At 51.6% G+C, this 24533-nt stretch overlaps 1 protein-coding gene across 3 annotated transcripts in view; it reads left to right on the top strand.

The window, feature by feature from the left end:
* The window catches only part of PMEPA1 (prostate transmembrane protein, androgen induced 1), a gene marked incomplete at its 5' end in the record, with an annotated part of 44676 nt that overhangs the window by 12665 nt on the left and 7478 nt on the right, over positions 1-24533 (top strand). For all 3 annotated transcript variants that reach the window (XM_084271776.1, XM_084271777.1, XM_084271778.1), the window contains one exon: positions 24259-24413. In XM_084271776.1, coding sequence (XP_084127902.1) covers positions 24259-24413 — 155 coding nt within the window. The remainder of the gene's footprint in view (positions 1-24258; positions 24414-24533) is intronic.

The raw sequence follows: 24533 nt of genomic DNA on the forward strand, positions 1-24533 counted from the left end.
TCTGCCGAGTCCTGGCTCCATGGGTGAGTGATGCCATATGGGGTTCTGGTCCCCTGCCCCTGCAGACCCCAGCGTGGCAATGGGCACTTCTGCTTTTTTGGGAGCAGCTCTGATCTGTTGGCAGCCCTGAGTGGGCAAGGCATGCCCTGTCTGTGTGCCATCCTGCTTTGGCAGGACTCTTCTGTCCATGCTGCTGGGAAGCCGGTCCTTTTTGGTGCTGGGCTCCAGTGATGGGCAGTCCTCTTCCCTCCTCCCACAGCAAAGACTTGGCTTTTCGGGGCGTGTGGAGCTTTTACTGGCTTTTGGAGTCTTCTTGCAGACTAAACCAAAACTTGTTTTCCAGCATGCCTTGCTCACAGGTGTTGTGGGACAGATGCTCCATTCCTTGTTTCACGTTTTCACCTGTTCAGACCACGTACATCTTTGTTGTGTTGGCAGCCTAATTGATTGCACAAGGGAGTGAGCCAAACCCCTGGCAGGTGGTGGTCTGGCCAGTCAGTTACTGGTTCCTCACTGCTCACCAGGCAGCATGAGCCGCCCTGTACGTTGGGCAGGACGGTGGCTGCAGGTCTCTGGGCACTGATCCATGGGGAACATGCGCTGACTGCTCAGCAGCTGCTCTGCTGCTGATGGCATTAAAATAAAAAAAGAGGGAAAAAGAAATTTTGGCATCTGTGGAGGAAGAGAAGAGAACCAAGGGTGGCTCCGGGCAAGTGTAAAGCACTGATTTTTAAGGGCAAATTCTTATTTGCATGTACAAAGATGGACGAGGCCATGTGTGAACATGTGAGAGCCAAGTGAGCTGGGACAGAGGTGAGAAGCAGTGTCCCAAACCCCTACCTGATGTCAGAGGGGTCAGGCTCACTTTTCCCACACATCCCAGGTGGTTGCCAAAGCATCTTGGGCACAATGTCATGCAACAGGGTGAGGTGTGCTGAGGGTGTCATGCCAGAGTGCGGATGCTGGCGGGATGCTGCAGGGCAGGGCGTGAGGGAGAGCTCAGCTCTTGCTTTCTGCCCTGTTGGATGTTTGACCAGACACCCCCCCAGCGCTGGTCAGACAATTACCAGCATGGGGGCTCTAGCCCTGCTTTGGAGCCTCACACCTTTGGGCCTCCCCAGCTGTCTTCAGCCTCTGCCTTCTCCCCTTCAGCCGCTAGCCCTCCATGGCCTCTTACCACTTTTGAGGCTCTGCTTTTCCCTTTGGTCCCTTTTGGGCCTCCCTCTCTTTTTTGGTCTCCACTTTTCCCAAGCCTCTGTGAACACGAATGATGCTCACGTCTGCATGATTGCTTTGTTACACCTCCTGTGTGTAAAGCACTGGTTTGTGGTACTTCCAAACTTGTTCCTCCAGATGGGCCTGACTTAAGGTCAGTGAGCTGAGCCAGGCCTGGGCACCCCAAGTTATTTCCCTGCTGTAGTAATTTACAGCAACTCTCTAACCTGTAATCTTCTCCCAGGGTGAGAAAGTTGCTTCTCTCTGTCCTCTCAGGTGCATGGAAAGTGACCTTTTAAAGCTTTATTTGGGAGGAATGATGTCCCAAAGTACTGCAGCCTGGGCTTGGTGTGTCCGGGAGCCTCCCACGTGCTCAGGCTAAAAGCCACTGGTAGGACTCCTTCTGACCGTGGAGGGTACTAATTAGTACAATTAACCAGTATCAGGGACAGACAGTTGTTAGGAGCTTCATAGGTTGTGCTCGTGGGGTTGGGGGATCCATGTCCTGCTCTCCCACCAGTTTTGCAGGCAACGATCCACTGCTCACCGATGGGTGAGAGAGGGGGCAGGAGTTCTCTTTGATTGCAGACTATATTCCTGCTTTGTTCCTCACTTGAAAATACACCTGCTGGGCATTGCCTCTGGGGTTTTGTGCCAGATTTTGATGTGGGTCTTCCTCTTGAGCACCCCGTGGTGCTGCCCATGGCCATGGAGAAGCAGCTGGTGCTGTCAAACGTGGCAGTGGGGGAGGCGTCTGGGGTGGGCTGAGTGATCCCCAGAACCTCACATACTGTCCTAGCTCTTCAGCACGCCATGGGGAGGGTTGGCCGTGGGTGCAGGAGGAGAACAGTCCTTGGGGAAGCCTGTGCAGTGGGACGGCTGGAGGAACGGGACATGACATTGCAGCTGCTGGCATGGGAGTGGCGCGTGGGGTTGGTGCTGGGGATGGTGAGCACTGGTCTGTAGTGCTCGCGGTACTTCTGGCTGCGGCCGAGGCGGTTCGCTTGGGTGCAGATGCCCACCGTGGTGGGCTGCGGGGACACTCCTCAGGAATGAGACCCAGGAGGGGAGCTGGGGTGTGTGTGGCAGCCGGTCGGAGGTGGCTCCCATCACTGACGGATGCTTTCTGTTTCTCTTTCAAATGTCTCCAGGCACTGAATGTTTAGGTCGCACCTTTCCAGGTAAACTGGGTAAGTGAAGTATTTCAAGAGTTGCCAAGATCTAATTGCGAAGGCTGATTGCATGATTGCAGCTGCTGTACTATAAACACCCTGGGTACCGGCTTGACGAAACGGGTGGTCCATTGCCTGGCCCAGAGAGCAGCAGGGACCTGCTGTGTGGGGTGCTGAGGGGGGATGCAGCCGTGTTTCAGCGGCTCATTTTGCAAACCCAGTGATATTTTGCCTCCCCATAACGGATCGTGTTTTGGTGATCCTGGATGGGGTTTTTTTTTTCTCCTGCTGCTTGATGGAGAAACGTTTATCAAGCCTGAATGTCGCTCTGAACGCCAGTTCTCTTCCATTTGCTGTTCCTCTGGCAAACTAATGAGCAGCATTGCATCAAGAAAAACAACTGTCACTGGGTTTTGTGAGTGTAGTTTGATAATTTGAAGCCTTTGGAGGCTTTGGTGTGTTTGTTGAGCATGGCAGGAGCTGCCTGTGGTCAGGGTGGACGAAATCTGGCGTCAGGAGCCCTGTAGAACCAGACTGCTGGGTTTGAACTGAATGTGTTTGCAGAAGAGCCTTTCCTGGCTCTAAAAGGCATCGTTGTAACATTTATGGGTGCCTCTCTCAAATTAGAGTTGAGTTTATGAGAGTGCCTCTAAAACAAGGTGTCCTTGCTCAAATGTGGTGTCCCAAGCATGCCAGGGAAGAGCCGACTAAATAAAGTGTTAACAAGTGGTGAATAAATGATTTTAATAGATGGCTAATCAATGGTTATAGAGCCTGGGGAGTCAATAGAGCTTATGGCTTTGGCTTATAACCACGCTCAGATCTTTAATGTGCTTATAATACCTACAAATCATTCACAAGGCTTTTATCAAGCATCTATTAGTAAACATCATAATTAAAATAAGACAAAAAAGAATTATTTCTCTATTTTGAGCCTGATTACACGATCTGGCTGTAAGACACCCTCAGCCCCCCAGCAGTGCTGTTGTGGTGCGGAGCTCAGGCTGGGGACTGGCCAGAGCCCAAGGCTGGGAGCAGCCGGCGCATCCCAGTACTGGGACGTTCACACCAGTCTGTAGGGAATCTGCCCTGCACAGCCAGTGATTTTTATTTTACATTAATACCTTAAACAACAGATTTCAGTAACTATGTGGGGCAGGCAGAGGGACCCCCCGGCGTCACAGCGCTCTGAGCAGCGTGGTTCAGGGTGTTTCTGCTGCAGAGAAAGGTGTTTGCTGTTGTCCGACTGTCGCACCTGGTTTTTGTCCCGTGGTTTAGGAGAGCGTATGCGCGGGGATGTGTTCGGCTGGGCTGCTCTTCCTGCTTTCCCCGCTCCCTGTCCTTTTCCCCATCCCATTTGTGTGCATGTTTGTGCCTCGGAGGGAGGTGAAGATGCAAGTGAAAACACGTAGGGGTTTTTAGCATATAAATAACAGAAAATTAAATATATTTTTTGTTGCTGTGGCGTTGTTCCCTGCAGTCTCCAGTTGCTCGCTCCTCCATCACTCACTCCTGCTCTTTGGGGATTTTTAATCTAACCAGATGGATGTGGTTTGGAGTATGGTAGGACACCTCAGTGATCTCGCTGCTAGCTTTAACTGTGTGCCCAGCGAGGAGCTGTGTTTGCAGACGTCGGTGCATACCCAGAGAGTCAGGACATCTTCCTGAGCTTCCGAAAGCCACAGTCTGCTAGGCACAGCTGCCTCCATGGGATGGCTCCTTGCTTTGCCTTCCTTGTCTGGGTCCTTGTCTGCAGTTACAACCTGGGCCCGTATTGCCAGGCATGGCCACCTCCACCATGCCCCCGTGTCATCTGGGCTGAAGCCCTGCATGTGGGGGGCAAAAACACAACCCCTGGGCAGAGAACACTGCCCCCAAGACCGACTCCAGGGAGGTTCAGCTTTAATTGTCTCTTTTTTCTTTGAGTTTTTAAAACTGTTCCACCATCGTCCTGGTAACTCCTGGGTGTCTCTGGCATAGATGCTCCATCCTTGAGTTTCTGTACACAGGTGGTGGCTCGCTCTTGCCTGCTGGTAGGGGCCCAGAGCTGCGCACTGGGGATGACCAGGCACTGCTACCCTCCCCACAGCAAGCAAAAAAGGGGTGCAGCAGTTTCTGTTGGGTCTGACATTGCCCCTGTGGGTGGGTGCGGAGGGTGAAGAGGGGATGCCCTCACCAAGAGCCACGTCTGTGATTTAGGAGGAGATGTGGTACTTGCGCCCTCCAGAATCCAAGGGCAGGATGGAGGGGTTGCACAGAACAAAATAGGCAAGGCAAAATGTGTAACTAGATGAAAACACAATGTCTGCTGATTATTTTTTTTTTTAGGGGTTTGGGTGAATTCTGTCCAAGCAGACACACAGACACCCCCCTGTTCCCCAGGAGCTGGGACACTCTCTGTATTCACCACAGCACTCCCCTGTGGAAATGCACCATTCTGTATTGTATTGTTGTGGGTTTGGGCATTTTGTTATATTAGTCTAAATGGGTTTGTTTCCATAGCTGCATCCTGCTGATAAAATCCCAGCGTAGGATCTGTCAGTCTCCCCGTGCACGCGTACCAAAAATAGACCATACGCAGTTGTCAGGAGATGAGCTGCCACCATGGCAGGTGCCGGGCTGCGAGGAACTTCAAGCTGGACCTCGCTGGGACTGCGGGCACGTGGCATCTCCAGTACCACCGCAGCTCTGTCAGTACCCAGGCAGGGACCCAGAGCACCTGGGGCAGGAGTTGCTGCAGGGGGGATGGTGTTTCAGAATCAGGGTAGGAAGCAATGGAGGCAGGGGGAGAAGAAACTCCCTGTACCCATCTTTTATCCTGGTAGCAAGGTGTGGGTGTGGGAGTGTTCTGCCGAAGGGCTGGTGTGTGGTGACTGTCAGGGTAATAAAAATTGAGCTGGTAAGATTTCACCTCCCATCAGGAGGGGGTGGTCTTTTAATGGCTACATGGGTTGTCTCAGCTGCTGGGGTGGTTTTGCTTGACGTCAGGCTGGGGGAGCTGAAGTTCCAGCCTGGGTACAGACCCCTGGAGCCAGTGGAGGTGGTTGCTGGCTGCACCCAGGGCTGCTGGGCCGGTGCAGAGTAGCAGTGTTATGCCCAGAGAGGTGCCACTGGGTCTGCTCCTGTTGGTTCCTTCAGGTTCTGCTGGTGTGGAACGTGTCTTCTGGCAGAACCCCATTTTCAGAGAAGGAATCTTTCCTCTGGGAAGAGCAAAACTGATTTTCATTTCACATCGGTGTTGCCAACAGTTCTGATCGGCAGGTTGACCGCGTCGCGCTTTGGCGCCGGATCACGCCGCTGCCTGCCGGGAGTGCTGGAGGCCGGCGCTGCTCCAGCTGTCTGTGGTGGCATGGCCAGAGAGCGTGGCCAAGGGCATGGCCGGGGCGTGGGAGCAGCCCAGGGAAGGAACCGTTCCCGGAGGGCAGCAGGCCAAGAGCATTTCCCCTCACTGCTCTGCCACAGGCACCCCTGAACCCCTTCCATGCATCTTTGTACATCCTGGGAAATGGTGTTTTCTTTCTGGCAGAGATGGCAGAGAGCTTTTAATGGGGCTTTTGTTCTCCCTCTGCGCCGTTCCCTGGCAGTAACCTGCCCTTAGGTCTCACATTTATTTAGGGCATTTGTAGTTCTGTACGTGGAGACCTGAAAAAGCCGAAGGGCTTGTCCAGGGTCATGCAAGCGATACGTGGCAGAGCTGCGTCTCACGTTCAGCTTCCCTGGATGTTGAGCTGCTCTCCAGGCTTGGCAGAGAGGGAAAGCCTTGGTTTGTCCCCTTTTAACTGAGACGGATGGGGAACGTTGGGTCAAGCTGGAAAGTCGTGAGCTCTTTAATCTCCACTAGGCCCAGTTGTGCGGGAGCTAGGAGCTGCCCCGAATGCCTCTGGTGAGGGAGGGTGGGCTGTGCGTGGCCTTCTCCTTCCCTCCCTCTGAGACCCAGTGCGTTTTGGGGGGTGATGCCTGCCGATGGCCGCAGCCGGAGCTCACATTGCTGCACAATGCTCCCTTCACACGCCCGCAGATGAGAGGTCCAGATACTCTCCCTGCCATTTGTAGAGGGTCACAGATTAGGGAGCGTTCCCAGCTCCTCTTGCCTCTGCTGGTTGGGATGGGGCCAAAGTGGGGACCCCTTGGAAGGAGTCCTGCTGCTCCCCAAACACACCCCGACTTAAAATGACAACAGCAGTTCCCAAAAAGAAACATGCTTCCGAAACACAGCCGGGATCACCCCCACTCTGGTTCTTGCGGGCACAGATGCTCTGCTGACACCGGCTGAATCGAAGCCTTTTAGCCCATGCCAGTAAGTCTGGAGGGAACTGCCGGAAAGCCTCGAGGACGGAGGTGCCAAGCGAAGTCGGGGCTGAGCACAGTGCTTACAAAGGAGGGATGGGAGCGATGTACTCCGTCTGTTGGATTTCAGTTTTGTTAGAACATAATGGTGGCTGTTTGAAGGTTTTCAGCAGGTACAGAGCGAGTAAGTGCCCTAACAACAAGGGAAAGGGGTTTGGGGGTTTTCCCCCTTATTACAGACTTTTTTTGACATGAAACACTTGTGAAATTTTGTTCTCCCCCTCCTAACCCTTTAAATCAAAGAGGCGTTTTTAATGGCTTTTAGGCATATTCAGAGATGGGATGTGAACCCTTGATGTGCGTTTGCTTGTTCCCTGGCTGGCTGAGCACTACCACAGGTTCAGCCTTCACCAGGCCCAAGGAGTTGCTCCATGTTGCACCTGGGGAGAGCAGCCCCTTGCTGGGGTCTTTGAGGGGGGCAAAGTAGAGGGAACTGTTCCATAAATAACTTGAGTTTTCTTGCATGTTTTCATCTTCTTTTTTTTTTCCCCCTTCTTCCTGGCAAGAAGACATAACAAAAGAATTGGCAGGTTCATACTTTTTATTATTGAATTAAAATCTATTAAGTAACAGGAGTGAGCCAAAACCTGAGGTCGCTGTTAGGCAGCGCTTGTGGTGAAGTGAAACGCTTCTGGATTTGGCTCGCCTCTGTGATTTGTGTGTGTGTGCGCGTGTATTATGTGTGAAGAATGAGCATATGAAGCTCAAATAGGGGTTTTAAATAGAAATAATACTGGCAGCTCTTTCTCCGTGCATCCGAGGCTGTTACGTGTCTGGCTCTCACCGACAGGAATTGCAGAGGAGGTTGGGTTGAACTCTATGGCTGATCCGACTGCTGCAGCGCGGGTTCGCTGATGGGGAGAAGTGATGACATTTCTCTGTGTCTGGTGGTTTACCTCCATGGAGGGTGAGGGGAGGCTGAGGGGAGCCTGTTTCCACCCGCAGTTCTGAGATCCGTGGTGCTGGCACGGGGGGGATGGGTGTGAGCTGTAGGGCAGCGGGGGCATCGCCTTCTGCCCCACTGTGCTTTGGTGCTTCTGCATCTTATCAAGGGGTCGTGACTGCGGAGTCGCTGGTGGCAGCATGACTGTGGCCACACGTTTGTTCGGACCTTGTTTCATCCTCATGGCAAAACCCATGAGTTAGGTCAAGGCAGTGTGACAGGTTGAGCTTCTTCCCTAAAGCTTTCCGGGTGGTCCTGGTTACCTCCATCTCTGGTGGAGACATGTCAGTTGGGCAGGGTGTCAGCCACCCACCCCCTCTCCCGGGACAGTGGGGCTGCTGCCGAGCTCCGCTCCGCGCACCCATGGGGCTGCGTTGCAGAACCCCCCTGATCGGGAGATGTTGGGCACCACAGCTGCAGCCCTTGGAAGCAAACCTGTGCTTTGAGCTCCCATGGAACCCCTACCATGGCACGTCATTACGCACCCTAGCACAGGAACAATCCAGGGTTAATTCCTCTGCGAAGCCACAATGTATGGAGAGATGCTGCTTGTATGGGGTGTGGGTGGAAATCACGTCACATTCAACTCTCTGTGAGGGAAGAATAGCATCCAGCCCTATTTTTTTATTTTTTTTTTTACTGCTCATTTTAGTAATTTCTTCCAGATAACCTACACATCTGTGTCAGTGCAATTAAAGCAGAAATTCTGTCTAATGAACAGTTGTAGCCCTTGGGCTATTGCGGAATGAGCAGTGAAGTTGGAAACAGTCTTATTAAAATAATAATTAAGAAACAAGGGTGGGGAGACAGAGGGAGGTGCAAACGAGGTGGTGGTGGGATGCACCTCTAAAGGTGGGGAGAAGAGAGGAGCTGTGAGCATCCTGGTTTGGAGCTCCCACTCTCCCTGCTGTGCCCCCCCAGTAGAAGTGACTGTGTGGTGTGGTTGGACTTGGGGCTGTGCTGTGCCAGGGGCTTCAGGCCACGCCATGTCACCACAGCATGACGTCCTTACAAGTCAGCCTGGCACTTTCCATAGGGTCACCTGGTCCATCATGGCAGTGCTGCCTGTCCTGCTGTTCCACATCAGCTGGTTTGCTTTTTTTTTCCCCCAGATTTTGGTTCTCTAACAGCTGATGGAGCTCAGGAAGGGAGGAGAACGTTTCTTGTCTTAGGTTTCTATCTGCTTTTGCTTTTCCCAGCAAACTCGTTAAAAAACATGCTGGGCACACCCATGTAGTTTGCTTTAACTTTCCTTTCCGCCTTGCTCTCCTGAGGACAGGGACTGCCCAGCCTGGCCTGGACCAGTGATGGAGACTGGCTGGTGTGTCTCTGTGAGGCAGCTTATTCTTTTGCTTTTAAGTAAATAGATTTTTTTAAAAAATCCTTTTCAACATTAACCCTTGGAGTTATTACAGCGTATCCTCTCCACAAGTCATCACTCTGTATCGATAAATCAATTAATACTTGGAGCTGGCTTTTTCAAACTCAATATGCTCCTGTTTAGAAGTGCGTGTGCTGCAGAAAGCCAGTGACATCTCAGATTAACAAAATAAAACAAAATAAGCAAATTAAGTAAAAAAAAAAAAAAAAAGAAGAGAAAAAAGCCAAACAAATCCCACTGGAATGATACATTGGAATGATTTTAGTGGGATTTATATCTGAGCTGTGGGGGTTTTGTGGTTTTTCCCTTTTGAAATGGTTGTGAACCAGAGTGATTACTTATCATTTTCATTTTAACTCCATCTGACAAATCGGTTTAGATGGAGAAAGCAATACTGCATCTTTAAATGGCTACTCTGTCAGCGCATCTTGCAGGGCTTTAAATGCCCTTTGTTATCGCAGTCTAGACAGGACGCAGGCGGAATATTTGATATGTTATAAGGCAAAGATTTGACAAGGTTGAATTAATTTACTGGCTTATTTAAACCTGAATTTCAAAACATTTTCCCTCACAAACCCGGCTTTCTCCCTCTATCCTATATTTTTTTTTCGAAGTTAGTACAGTATGTTTCAACTGTTTAGACTGGGAGAGGAGACATTAGCTTACTGCAGCCTGCAGTACTTTAATTGCCCTTTTTATGACTGTCTAGACATCATGCAGATGCATGTTTGTGGTGAGAAGACATTTCCCCCTCTGGTTATACGATAGTCTGAAACCTTTACATTGCCTATCTCCTTACCCCCTCTGCCTTGGAATGTGCTGTGCTCCCTCCACCTCCAAAAACCACTTTTTCCCCCATTTAATTTCTTGAAGAATGCTTCAGCCCCTGTTTTTCTGCTCTTTTCCTGCGTGCTTATTTGCAAACACTAACGCTTGCAGGGGGAATAAAGGTATGTGGAGCAAATCGCTCTCGGAGCCTCGGCAGCAGGTCAGGGAGCGGAAGCCACGGCTGAGGGATGGCTTTGTGCCATTAGGTCCTGTGCGACAGGCTGTGTGTACCTGCAGCAGTGCCGATGGATGATGCATGGATGGATGGATGGATGGATGGATGCCTGTGTTTGTTTGGGTTCCACTTGCCATAAGAGCACAGGCTTGCAAGCCAGGTTTAAGAATGAAAATATCACCGAGGTTTGAATGGGTTCCGAGTTTTAGTTATGCAAATGGGATGCATTAATTAACCCTGTTGCTATAGCTACTGCTTTATTGTTAAATGCAGTGAAAAGGGGACAAGCTGTGTCCATGGATAATCTTCCCCTCTGTGCTCTTCCCCCCCTTCCCATCCTCCCAAAGTCGCCCTCCGCCCCGGTGCGAGGGCAGCTGCCGCTCTGCTCCCGGGGGCCGGGGTGCCACCCGCTGCCCAGCATCCTTGTCCCCGCGGGCAGGTGGCGGGTGGCCCGCAGAGGCAGTGTGAAAGCTGGGCTAGAAATCACCCCTGCAGAGGGGATGGGCGAGCTGGGGGGCTTCTCGCCCCCATGGCCTCTTCCCTCCAACCGCCCCCAAAACCTATTGTCGGGGCTGACCTCACGGGTCGGCTCTCCGCCGCCGCTGCCTCTCATCAATCTGCCGTCTGGGGATGGGACGGGAGTGCTGGGGACAATGGGGCGGGCAGGAGGGACGCAGATGTGCCTGGGGATGGGATGGTGGGATGGAGATGGGGACGCTTGGCCCGTCCCGCCGCGGCTGGGTGAGGGGAGAGCATAGGACCACATCTCATTCTCCGCTCTGCAGAGCGAACGCTGCTGGCTGTCCATGGGCGGACAGCTTCTCATTTTGTGTGTGCTTTGAGACTCACAAATGCCAAGCGCTACAACAAAACTTGGGCTTCCCAGCATATCCACTGTGGGAGTTAAACCCTTTCTCGGGCTGTTGCTACAGCTGAGGTGGAAGTGAATTTATTACCTTTAATTCTGTCAGATTTGGGGCGTTTTTACTCGCCTCCCCCATTCACTCTGGTGTGTGTATATATAAATACAGTTACTTCTTTTCACATCTCCGTGTGAGTGTGCACATGCATTCACTCCCATCTGGTGGTGTCCAGACCAGTTCAGGAATTGAATTTGGATATTGTGGTGACCAAATGCACCCTGGGCATTTGCATGCATTCTGCATATTTCTTTTCTCTGTGATGCATAATGAAGTCTAACTTAAGATCATCCTTGTTCCACGGGAGTGATTACCTTGTGAAAGGTCATTCCTTTCAGAAGCAAAAGCTGGAAAACAATATAGACGATCCCAGCTCCTAAGGAGAGGCAGAGGAGGGAGAGGTGTCCCGCTGATGGGCTGAGGAAATCCGGTCACAGTCGCAGCCCTGTCATGACCTGTGTGGCATTGGCCAACTTGCTCAATCCGTGTTTCGACATCCGTCTGCAAGCTGAGCTGCACGTCGGGGCAGCCCATGCAGCACTGCTGCCTGGGGACACATGTCCCAGACCCCACTGGGGAGCTGCCGCATCAGAACGGGGGCACAGTGGGGACCCCAGCACTGCACCCCAATGCTGATGGGCTCCTCAGGGAAGCACTGGTAGCATGGGGTCAGCCATGCTGATTCACACAGGAAGAATATCAGAGGAGCAGAGGTTCCCTAGCCACAGCTCGGGGTGTTTCCTGGCTTCTCTGCACCCCTGCCACATTGCTGGGCATGAATCAGGTGCTTGTAGCGGGGAGACACAGGCATTGCTGCTTGTCCCCATGTCCTTCTTGGGGTCCCACAAGACCAGAACTTCCTGGGAATCGGCTGATAAACAGTTTTCCCAGGAAAAATGGAAATGGAAACTTTCTGGAGGACAGCCAGGGTGAAGAGAGGTGGAAAGGAGGACACTGGGGAGGGAGATCGAGTAAAACCTGGTATGTTCAGCATCCCACTGGGAGAAGCTGCGGTCTGTGCTGAAGTTGGGCATAAACCTACACCTCCTCTCTCTTGCACAGTCACTGTGGGCCATTCTGCAGCGGGATGTCCCAGGTGGAGCAGGAAAGCCTGTGCCATTGGCTTTGCCGGGGAGGAGAGTGCTTTACCGCTGCCCGCCTTCTGGTGCACACCGCAGATGCAGTGTGCCACATCCTCATCACCTGTAGAATTGAAGTTGCCTTGTTTTTGTGGGGCTGGTAGCTAATGAGATGTGTGTTCCTTGGCGCCTCTGCAGCGGCAGGAGGAGGGAGCTGGCGGCAGCACTGCTGGGTGACGTGCACCAGGTGACGTCGTTCGGGCGGCCGTGGCTGGCTGTGAAGCTGTGGGTGCCCCCTCAGTGCAAGGCAGCTCCGAAGGAGAAGGGGCCCAAACAAAGTTGGGATTGGAAGCCAAATCCCATTAATTGCCATCAGCTTTCTGGAGAGGTGGCAGAGCCCTCCCTGGATGGAGCACTTGCTGTCCTCGGAGCGTCCGTGACTGGCAATTTGTCTGTCGAAACAGATGTGGGCAGCAACAAACATTTATTTCTATAACTAGAAACAAATTTGGTAATTGCCTCTTTCAACAGGACTTGCTCAAGCAGGAAATGAAATTCCTAAATGGCAGTTAGCGAAAGTATTTATAGCTAAGTTCATAAATGAGATGTGTTTTCCTTTGTCATGAGTTTCTGCTGGGTGGAAGGAAAAAACCCACCTCGATGGTAGCAAGCCATATATTGATTGGGAGTGTTTCCAGGGTATACAAAAGTTGTGATTTATTAATGAGTTTATTTTTACTAGGTGTAGAAATACACCTGACAAACAAAACCGCTTTGGCCTTCCAGGGTCGGCTGGCGGGCCTGGATCCGGATATTGCGTACTGCGTCATTTCATTCAGGCTTTGGTAGATTTTTCTTTGGTTCCTGCTGTTTGTGACTGCAGACAGTGAATTAGTGTTCCTGTGTCCGTCCCTGGATGCAGGTGCTCAAGCAGGCCCCAGACATGGTGCTGCCTTTCGGGGAGCAGGAGATGCTCAGGTTCCTCTTGCCTTGGTGAGGCTGTGGGCCTTTGCTCAATGTTTTCTAGCAAGTGAGCGAATTTACCTGTCTTTCAAGTGTAAAATCAAAATTACTTTATTCTTTTAATCCGGTTTAGCTGTCCTTTTACCCTTGGAAGTAACTTCAAAAGCAGCATGCTCCTTCCAGTCATCTCAGTGGGCTGGGATCACGCCAACGGTGTATAAAATGCCTTGTCTCAAAATCCTGGGAAAGGGAGGGTGAAAGAAACAGGAAAAAAAAGGGAGAGAAGGGGTTGGCCTGTGCAAAGTTTTCAAGAGTCTAAGCGCCCCGGAGAGCCTCATTGCTCCTCACAGCTCTGTGGAGCTAGTCAGTGTCTGCAGGAGTTTCTCTGAAAAAGTTCCAGTCAAGGGGTCTCTGCTCAGAGCCAGGGGGTGTCCAGGCTGAACGAGCTGTGGCCCCCAGCTCCCTGTTTGCAGTTCCCATGTAAAGGCTGAGAGCTGCCGTGCTGATCCTGCCTCTCTGGCCCTTGAATGCCAGTCCTGGCCAGCATGGCCATGCCAGCTTGGGAAGGTCGCCGTTGAAGAGCAGGCCAGCACTGCAGCCAGGACAGCAGTGTTTTAAGGACTGCAACAATTTCTGATCATTCCAGACTACAACAGTTTGATAATTCGGTCGCTATGAGCATGAAATGGGGCCATTTCCTCTAAAACGAATGGAAAAAAAAGAGGGGGTGGGTGTGCAGGATGAGGCCATCATTTCTCAGTGACTCAGAGGATGAGATGTGTGATTACCCAGCATGACCAGTGAAGATAATGAGCTACATTAAATGCAGCTATGGCCCAAGGATTGACACTGTGAATATGATTTCTTGGGGCCCCAGCACACATTTCCCAGCACAGGTTTTTTCCTCAGTCAGCTCCTTTCCTGAGGCCCACTTGCTCTCTGCCTGCGTTGTTGGCCTGCCATTGCTGGCTCACATGGCATTAACTCAGAAGTGGTTGTGCTGAATCTGGAAACACAATTTAGCTTCTAACTGTATCGCTGATGCATGGAGCAGGACCAGATCCATCAGCGGGCTCTTCCCAGCTGTCCTGCCTGTTGTCACAGGCCTGATCCTGCTCTTTGATGCCTCTCAGTGCTGCTGCAGCTCCAGCTTCAAGGTGCTGCTGCTGAGCACCAGCAGTGGCAATATCAGGACCATATCTGTAACTCAGCACTTCCCTGCAGCCTTGCACACAAAGGCACTTCTTGACAGTCTGATGGCCCCATCGTATGTGACTTTATGGGGTAGTGTTTAGAAGATAAATATAGCAGATGCTAATAGACGAATGTTGTGGTAATGACTTTTCCTGGTCTGATTGTTTCTCAGATGACCTAGCAGATGAGCTAGGTGGAGGGTGAGTAATCTGCAGTCTGAAGTTCTTTGTTCTTTCATCTCTCCTTCCCTGTCCACGGTCTCCGAGAGGGAGAACATTGGACTCTTCAAGGAGTGGAGTTCGGCATCTGGTGGGGGAATGGCCTCTGCAGGCCAGGAGTGGTTGGCGCTGCACCCTCCCTCCCATCCTTTGGGTTCCAGCTGTTGCCTGAAGCTGTTTTGGTTATTGCTTAAGTTAGAGCAGTTCAGGTGTAAGGTTTAGCATAATGGGCATGTCCCTTCTCCAAGCACAGCTGGGAAGGATGCGCCCGGGCAGAGCTGCTTGCACCAGGCTGCCTTGCTGCTGTGCCAGGGTATCTTCCTCCATGCCATGTGTATGAAGAGGAGGACGAGGGGCTGGGCATGGTCCTGGTGCTGACCTCTCCTACGGGATGCTGTGGAGTCTAAGCCCCCACAGCTGCTTACTGAGGAGTCGGGAAGTTATTCCCTGGTAAAATCATAGCAGGGTGACTAGATTCAGATGGCTCTTCTCAAATCCACATTCCTTAGCCTTGAGTAGAAAAAATGAGTTCCTCTCTTTGGCTGCATTGCTTAACCCACATCCTTTGACAGAGGCTTTGGTGAGCCTCTGGCATAATGACCACACCATGTCTGGGCTTGATACTGTCCCATTTAACCCTCGTGTCCTTTCAGGGCACTACTCATGTGTCCCGTGTCAGCCCTTAGTGGAGCACCAGGACTGGGCAGACCTCAGCTCTGTGGACACAGCTTTAGTCCAGACCTGCTGCAGACAAGTTCAGTAGTGTCAGCTCTGGCCTTCCTGGTTCTCTGCTCGCAAGGGGATGGTGTGTCGGTGTGCATACGGCAAGGCGGTACAAGGTGTCCTCAGCCTTCATTTTCCAAAAGTGATTAGGACTTGTTTTGTGCCCTAATTATTGGGGCATGCAAGGTAGCAGTAGGCTCCTGGCTGTTCGTGGCAAGGACTGTCCTTGTGTGTCTCCTTGTTCTCGATGGTGCCTCTGGGCACTGCTGTGGTGCTCTGAAATGTCAGTGAAGACCAGGGAGGAGAGCAGCTCGGGCTGTCATGTAGCTGACAGAATGGATAAGGGTGTCTCTCCTCCTCCTCCTCCTCGGCAGCCTGCTGGTGCCCAAGTCCCTGCCCTTGCTGCTGCCTTCATCTGGAGATGTGGGTGCTGAGAATGGCTTAATGCCAGACACATCACTTCGAGTTTGGGGCAGTCTTTGCCTACCCATTGGCAGTAAGTTTCGTGCGAAGACGGCAGCTCAGGTCTGCCAGAGAAAATGCTGGCTCGTGTCCTCCTTTTCCCTGTCAGAGCCCCTGGGGTAGGGGAGAGGCGGGGACCTCTGGCCCAGCCGCTCAGATGGATGCTCTCTCTAGGATGCTGATGCAGAGCCCTGGGTTTGAGTGCTGACAGACACTTGCTGATGCTGGAAGAGGGCACCCATCCCAAGCCTTGTTTTACATTGCCTGTTGAGGAGCTGCACAGTCTTCTTTGGAAGCCTTTAAGGTTACTGGCCTGAAACTGTTCTTGGCTGAAATTCTTGAGCATCCCTGCTTGGCATCCCACAAAGCTTGTACGGACAGGGAGAAAGGACGCATGAACACTCTTCAGCTCCAGGCTTCAAATTATTGCCAGTACCAGTTCGATTTGTACCTCAATTTCTCCCATCACCTCCCTGATTACTCTTGAATAACCTCAGCTGCACATGCTTAGTCAAAAAGTAGCTGTACCATTATTTATGTCTTTTACATGCTTTTTTTAATGTAACTAGAGCGCTGTCATCAAGGGTTACAAAGAACCTGTTCAAACAGAAGATGCCCAAGGGTGAGGGTGGATGAAAAGATGAGAAAATTGGGAGGAGAGGGAACTGCAGTCAGGGCTGCACACATCTCTGCTGTGTCTTGCTCTGAGTCACGCGGCCAGGGCAGCTCTGTGGCCATCAGAAGTGTTAATGGAAAGCCGGGGATGAAAGTGCTCGCTGCAGGTCTGCAAACACTCCTCATTAATTCATCCGGTTAATTTTGCAGTGTCTGGAAAGACTGTGTGTGTGAGTGCATGTATCAAGACCTTCCTTTCTGGGGTGTGAGGTGGGGGTGCGTGGAGGACGGAGCACTGCAGTCAGTTGAACTTAACCCTAAATCCCTAAGGATTACGGAAGAAGCCGGAACATGCGGTGTGGCATTACAGTGCCACCATATTTAGCCGATGGGAGGCAGCAATTCATTTACAGGTTTTGTAAGCTTCAGGAACAGCCGTGGTCTGACTGACCCCAGTCCCCAAGGGCTGTGCCGGTGGCCGGTGCCACTCACCGGGCGCTGCCGTGGGGCGGTCCCCACCGAGGTGTCCTGCTCCACGTCACTGCGGGCTCTCGGCTGGAATCTGTTGAATCACGGTGCTGAGTCACCGGCGTGAACCATGCTCCCTAAATAACCACAGGCCGCAAAGCGGCCGTGCACAGTGAGGAGCGGAAAGTGCTGCTTCATTGTTGGAGCAAGGGCTCAGGGGGCAGAGGGCAGGATGGTTTTCTCAGCTCTGCGTTCTCAGAGCATCACCTGGCTCTTTGCATGGGGCCACCCTGCAGGAAGCATGTTCCCCCGAGGGCTGGCTGCTGGCAGAGGGATCAGGTTCCCTGTTCATGCCGATAGGTTTGTGCCTAGTAATTGTGTCCTGTTGCCGGTGAGCTCCTTGGCCCCATGCCTGCACCAAAGGCCACATTCCTCCCAGAGTCCCGGGCAGGACTGAGTTCCTTGGCGAGGCTGAGTCAGAGCTGGGTCTTGTTCCTGGGCTCAGTGACCCAGGGAAAGACTTTGTCCCTCTAGGACGCACAGGCTGGGAGCCAGGGTTCACCCCTCTTGAGGCATCCAGGATCAGGGTGAGCACTCCTCCACCCTGCTGTTGTGCATCTCCCACGCCGAGCTCTGCTCTGACTGCATTGGCTTCCTGGGGACCTTCATTCCCCAGTGCCAGCCCCTGTAATCTGAACATTGGCTTCGTCCATAGGTGCTGCCTCAGCAAGGAGGGAGGTTGCATGGTGCCCAGTGCCAGAGCTTTGCCCTAAAACCATACGTGGGCACCTGCAGACCCTACTTGGGCGTTCAGAGGTGCTGCAGGGGCAGAATGGGGCACATGAGCTCAAGCTACTTGCCATTAGAAGTCATTCTTGGCCCCATGTCTTTCAGCAGCTCAAGAGACGCCACCCAAGTTTGTCCAAGACAGGTTACACCTCATTGTACTTCAGTGGGAAAGTTAGAAAAGTCTCAGCCTGTTTCTGCCCATCTCATTGGGGCTTGTTTGGCAGAGGGAGGAATCTGCAGAACTATCCCGCTCAGTCTTGGTGTCAGAGTTGTTGCAGTGTGTGGGAAAAAGTGGAAACCAGAGCTGGAAGCCCAGTACATGGTGGGATTCCTTGGCTCTTGGGTTAGGCGCTTGCAGGATGTTTCCTGGGAACATCCTTAGGTATGTTGGAAAATGGACATTTCCATGTGCTTGGGTTGCAGGGTAACATCCCAGCATAGTCAGGGGCTCTGCTGGGTCACAGGTGTTTGCAGAGGGTCTTCACAAGATGGTCCATGCGCTGCGGTGGGCTGGATGACCTTTAAAGGTCCCTTCCATCCCAATGCATTCGATGGTTCCATGAAAACCGGAGGCTGGGTTGGACACGCTTGTGCCCAGTGAGGAGCCTGGCTGCTGGGGCACATACGTTTGTGGGCAGTGACACACGCTGCTGATTCAGGGGAAATGTATTTCCACAGTTCTCTGAAACTTCTGAAATAGCAAAATCTACATTGTCCTCGGCCCCTCTTCCGTCTCCCTGACTCTTACTCACTTCCTTTTGGATTTTTTCTGCTACTCAGATTTGCATCGGTTTCTAGATCAGGAGAAATTGCTGGAGTTAAGGTCTCATTTCAAACTCACCTTCCTGCCTTTCCTGTGCTGCTGGGGCTGTCGGGGCGATGTTGGCAGTGGGTCTGTGTCCACTGCTCCCAGTGCCAGGTGAAGGATTTGCCTGCCGCCGTTACCAGCTTTCCTCTCAGTTAGGTGCATTGGAGCAACCTCAGAACATCAATTTAGATGTATACTCCCCAAAAATGCTAATAAAACAAGTGGTAGTGGGGTTGTGATGCAGGAGGACGGTCCCTGGAGCATCCAGAACCTGAAGTGCCTATCCCATCCATCCTGGGTAAAAATTAACTGATGGCTCATTAACTTTCCCAGCGAGGCTTGCTCTGGAGGTATCTCATCCAGTCTGGCCTGAAGCCAGGCGTTGGGTTGCCTCACACCAGGCTGATGTCCACCAGAAGATGTAATCAGCAGCAGGAGGGGTTTTTTTGCTCCGCACCCTTAAGAGCAGTTTTTTGATAGTCTATGTCAGCTTGTGAATGGGATTCAACGTGCTTGAACTGTCCCAGCAATCTGCTTCAAGTCAGAACTAAAGGGGTTTTAATGATAAAAATACCCAGAGAAAGTGAGATCGAGCACAGGAGAAGCAAAGTATTCTGCAGGGGATTCTCCGCTTGCTTTAATTCTGTCTCAGCAAAGCAGACTTGGGTTTTAGCATGATGCACCATGGTGTTCATCACAGCTGGCATCTTTTGGTTTTTTAAACTGTGGCTAGTGCAAGCTACATTTGCTCAGCCATTAATTCTCCTCCTCATTCCTTCTCACGCGATACGCAATTCCTATACATATGTATATATATTTAGAAACTGTAATTGAAGCTTGCAGATAACTGCTTTGACCTCCAGATGTGCATTATACCCGGCTGAAAGCAGAGATCATCTTGGCTGAGACCCTGTCTGAAAGCTGCTCTGTCCTCTCGTAACTGATCACTCGAGTACCTGAAATTATTGCAGCGAAGGGCAGGTGTATTTAATTTCTTTCCTCCTCTTGGTACTTGCTTTGGAGCATTTGCCTTCAGCACTGATACCCAACGTGGAAGGAAGAGCATTAGTGAAGTTTATAGTAAGCATTTTATGAACTGTATAATAGTTTAAACTGTGTAATGATCTAGAAAATAAAAGAAATACATTTAAAGTATATCACAGCCACCCCTCCCCTACGGCTCTTGTGAGCTGTGTGTATGTACCAGGGCTCGGTGCTCCCTTGATACCTCTCCCTCCTTGCAAAACACTTAAAAATTGCAAACCTGTGGCTGGCAAGCACTTTGTTTCTTAGCACTCAAAGAAGCCCTGAGATGCTTCTTTCTGCAGCTGCTATTCTTGTGGTCTTTGGTGGGAGGAGCGGGGCCGGGTGCCCCAGCAGCCGTGTGCCGCTGAGGTGCCTCCGCGTCAGCAGCAGCTGCCAGCCAGCTTCCATCTTCATACATCCCAGACGATTGTCATCCCGCCGGCCAGGCATCAGCGGCATGAGCTGCCCTCCTACAAAGAGCCCTGTGAGCAGGAGTTGCCACGTCTGCCGGCTCCGGGGAGCAGCAGAGTCTCCCGTCATTCATTAATGTAACGCTATAATTACTGTGAAACCCTCATTCAAGGCCACATGTGGTTTGAAGTGCCGAGCGGGTAACGATCTTGGCAGAATGGGACATGACAAGAGAATATTTGGTTTCAGGGTTGCGAGGATCGGGAGGGGGGGGATACGGACGGACACACAGACACACGCGTGCGGCCCGAGTCCCAGAGCTGCAGCGTCTAGACAGAAGATACAGCCAAGCAGGTTGTGTCACTTCAATACGATGCCTGAACCTGTTAGTGTGAAACGTATTCCGGAGTAAAGAAAAAAAAAATTATGCAAAATTAAATTAGTGTGACCTTACTTTGCATTGGGAGGCTGAATATGCCCGTCTTGTAAAGCCTGGTGCGTTTCTAACACTTCCCTTGGGGAAAATTACAGAGAGAAATGGAATGAGGTCTCTTCTAATTGAAAAGTGACAGTGATTAGGAAGCCAAATACAAAATGTGTTGAGGGTTTTTGGTGGGTTTTATTTTTCTTGTTTTCTTGTGTGTGTGTTTTTAAGAATACCGGTAGAATTCTAAATTAACGTGCTTTGCAGTTCGGCTTGTTTTTCATTCCCCAAAGGCTTTTTATTAGCATAGCAGCTGAATTGCACTTGGATAATAATGTATTAACTCAAAGTTTGGGGTTTTAGTGATCTTTCTCCATTAGTTTGACTTGAACTTGCCGTGTGCATCCAGCTTCCTGGCGTGGTGGGGTTTTTCCCCCTTCTGCAAATGAAGCCCACAAAGGCAGGTTGAGACAGAGGGAGAGAACTGGCAGAAACTTGGGTGCCTCAAGTGGGTATGAGCCTCTGAAAACTTGAAAAGCACAAATTGGGTGTGTGGGATTTCTATTTTTTGGTTGGTTGGTTGGATTTTTTTAGGGTTTTGGTTTGGGGTTTTTTTTTTTCCCAAAGGCCAGATGGGGCTACGTGAGTGTTCCTGGGATTAAAGCTCATCTCTGTGTAGCTGACACAGGCTGGGCTTGGGGTGGGGCGGAGCAAAGCTCAGGGCACAGTCTGCTCAAAGAGCAGAGGTTCTTGGATTTGGCCTCCTCCTATGTAATACATACAGCAGTGGGAAGAACTTGTGATGTCACCAGCACCACCAAAGAGGACATGGGGCAGGTGTGTTGTTTTATATGCTGTTTAAGTGTCCCAGCCCTCTCCTGCATTGCAGGATGAGGGTAGATGTGCTCCGGTGCAGCGACTGAGCTGTTTCCCTCCCTGAGCTGAGCAATGCTGTTGGCATGAAAAGGCCAGAGTCTGAGCGGCGGGAGCTGATCGGGTTTTATCAGACAGACATGTTGCACCAAACCTGTTTACAGGATCAATTATTGGTTGTGTTATTTGCAGCTTAATTGTTCTTCCTCCTCCCACAAAGCAAGATAGTAAAATTGATAATACCAGTGTGGTTGCTGTAACATTAGGTGGGTTCCACGTTGAAATGTGGGTTTGAAGAGTGAGGCAGCTCTTTTACAATGCCTCAGTTACAAGCGTCCCGGAGCTGGCTGGATGAGGATGGATGAGATGCTGTGTGTTGTCCTGGACTGTGAGGGAATTCCCACCCTTTCTCCTTCAGGCTCTGCTTGCAGTATGTCCGTATGCCTGTGCAGGAAGCTTGGCTCAGCTCAGATGTTTGGGATGGGACTGACACGTTGGTGTGTCCTTCTGAGGAAGGAATGAGGGCAGTGCTTCCTGACAGCCAGAACTTCACCTGTGTCTCCAAAGGACTGTGGCCAGTTTGGCAAGGTCTGGTTCATGTACTGGACCTCTCGTCCTCGGAAAGGAACTTTCCTTTGCCTTGGGCATGTTTTTCTTCAGAAATACATCCTCTTTTAACAGAAATGCAGTTTTCCATCACTGGCCTCGTTTATATTTTTCCCTGTGTTTTCTAACCGTGGCCAAAGCACATGCAGTGTTCGGAGGCTACATTGACTCATCTTCCTAAAAACCTTGGCTGTTTGGGGGGTTTGCTTTGGTTTTTCGTTTCTGTCATGAATTCCACAAAGTGCAGGCTTCTCACCCGAGCTGGGCAACCTGCGGGCACCACTGCCCACGTGTAGGTGAGGCAGAGGGGTGCTGGGTCAGTGGTCCCTTGGGCTCTGGGTCTCTGTGGGTGACCTGGAGAGCAACCAGGGGATCTGTGAGGAGCATCCTGTGCCTGGCTTAGGGTGCCAGGGACCAGGGGCTGGAAGTCAGCAAGGGTGCTTGCGGGCCCCCTGGGTGCAGCCAGTACTGGGATGTGGGCTATGTAGGGACACCCTTGCACAGGGGGGAAGTGATGTGGGTGGAGGCGTTGGACCTTTTCTTCATAGTTTTGCAACATCCTCCTTTAAGTTTCAGTGTGTTTGTGTCATGGGTTAATCTGATTTGGGTTTCGAAGAAAAGAGCTGGTGTCTGAGCCCTGTTCTTCCAGCACCTGTGGCAGCAATCAGGTCCAGTTACTTGTTCCCATGAGAGAGCTGTACAAATGCTTTGGGGCTGGATCCAGGATTGTTTGGAACATGTTTTTTTCCAGGCTCTTCCCTGACAGTGGCATTCGGGCACCTTGCTGGGGTAGCCATGAAAGACTGAGACCTTTTTAGGAAGATGGCTTTAGCTAAAAGGCATTTTTAAGGCAGAACTCCCTTGTGTGTGGCTTTTAACCCCTCTCTCCCCACCCTGTGTGCAAGCTCATGGTATAGAGGCAACCGCGTTTTAGGGGTGCTGAAAGTAGGGCTCCAAATCACACACATCTTGCTTCAAGCGACAGACAAGGCTCCTGCTTTCGAGGCCGAACTGCTTTGTGGAGGCTGTGGGCAGACTGGGTTAAGCATTTCGGGCAGCAGCAGCAAGAGCTGCAGTTTAGCAGGACGAGCTCCGAGGTAACTGGCAGCGCTCACCACCTGCACTGTTTTCTTGACATTTATTTGCTTTTACTGGCACTTAAATGCCACCTGCCAGGAGAAAACACTCCATAAAAAAAAAAAAAAAAAGAAATTAAATTAAATTAAATTTGCCTGACTCAGCAGAAGCCACCACAGCTGGTATGAGCAGCGTGAGGCTGCCCTTCGAGGCACGCCGGGTCTCCCTGCGTACGCACGGAGAGATGTGTGTGTCTGTACAGATAACATACAGATGGCAGCATTCGCGATCGCTTCAGGCACGGCTTTCCAAAACTGGATTTTATAGCTGTCCCTGCTGAGGAGCAAAGGAAGTTTAAATCCCCGGAACTATTGAAATTTGCTGGTTTGGCCCCTGCTTTACGAGGAGCACTGGAGTTGCTACTGCCCGGTCCTGGGCACAGAGAGCCTGGGATGCTGCTGGTGTGAGGGGACTTGGGGGCAGCGACCAAGCGGGTTGGGGATGCCATAGCAATGTGGTAATGGCAATAATAACCCAGTGCTGCCTTTGCCTCCTGCCCTCGATTTTCCTCAGCCTCAGAGAGGTGTGAGGAATTATTTCCTTAGGAAATTTTAGGAGCGGCTTCTTACTGCCTTCTGCCAAATGTCTCTGGAGTCAACCGGATAGTCTGTTGTTTGCTTGTTCTTGTTTGTTCGGAGGATTTTTGGCAGTTTTCCTTTATGCCAGTTCAAGCCACTCAAGCTGACGCTGTCAGCTGGCTGAGCCCAGAGCCCGGGGGGGGGGTGACTACAGCTTTGGGACGTGGCCCCCATGGACAGCTGCCTCACGCCCATCTGGCATCTCACCAGAAAGCAGGAGGTTTCCCTGCTTGCACCCTGTGCTGGGTGGGCTGGCATTGAGGAGAGGGTGGCTGCCAGCACCAGTGCCTGCCATGCCATGCTGTACCATGCTGTGCTGTGCTCTGCCATGCTGTGGGCTCCCTGTGCCACTGTCAGACCCCCGGGACAGAGGGGACATGTGCTGGGTGCGAGGGTGTGCCAAGGAGGACTTCAGTCTGGTCCTCCCTGGAAGGAAGGAGTGGTGGTGATGGGAAGAGAACTGTATAAATGGAGCTTGCATGTGGCCAAATGGTTTTGTTAGGGTGGATGATGCTGGTCCATGGCTGTGTGGCCCTGAGTGAGGCACGCTTGGCACTGCGATGCTGCTGGTTTTGTACCCAGCAGTGGGGGCATCTGCACAGTGCAGCTGGGGGGCCCTTCAGGAAGTTCTGCCTGCATTGTAGCTTGCAAACACTCAGCTCGGTAGATGGTCATTAAAGATCCCTCCTAGAGAGTCTTCTGTCATATTCAAAAAGTGGACTGATGCTTTTTTATTGAGTAAGGAGCTGGGCTCAAAGCATGCAGAGCCCATGTACGCATGTGTGAGAGGTTTATGGGGAAGGATGCCGCGGTGTCGTTGGCCTCTCGGCCACCTTGGTTCTTGCATTCAATTACATGCTGCTTTTTCTGATGGCTTAAAGTCTGTCTGTCTCTCTCTTGCAGCGGAGTTGGAGTTTGTACAGATAATCATAATCGTGGTGGTGATGATGGTGATGGTGGTGGTGATCACGTGTCTGCTGAACCACTACAAACTCTCTGCGCGATCCTTCATCAGCCGGCACAGCCAGGGGAGGCGGAGAGACGAGAACCTCTCATCAGTAAGTCACACCCTGCTCGTCCCACCTATGTCATCCCACGCTGTCTGCCAAATGATGTGACACCTCGGGGAGACATCTGAGCCAGGGCCATTTGTTTGAGTGGTTTTTGCCCATGTGCCA

This window comes from Gallinula chloropus (assembly GCF_964237585.1).
Source record: "Gallinula chloropus genome assembly, chromosome: 16".
NCBI classification, from domain to species: domain Eukaryota; kingdom Metazoa; phylum Chordata; class Aves; order Gruiformes; family Rallidae; genus Gallinula; species Gallinula chloropus.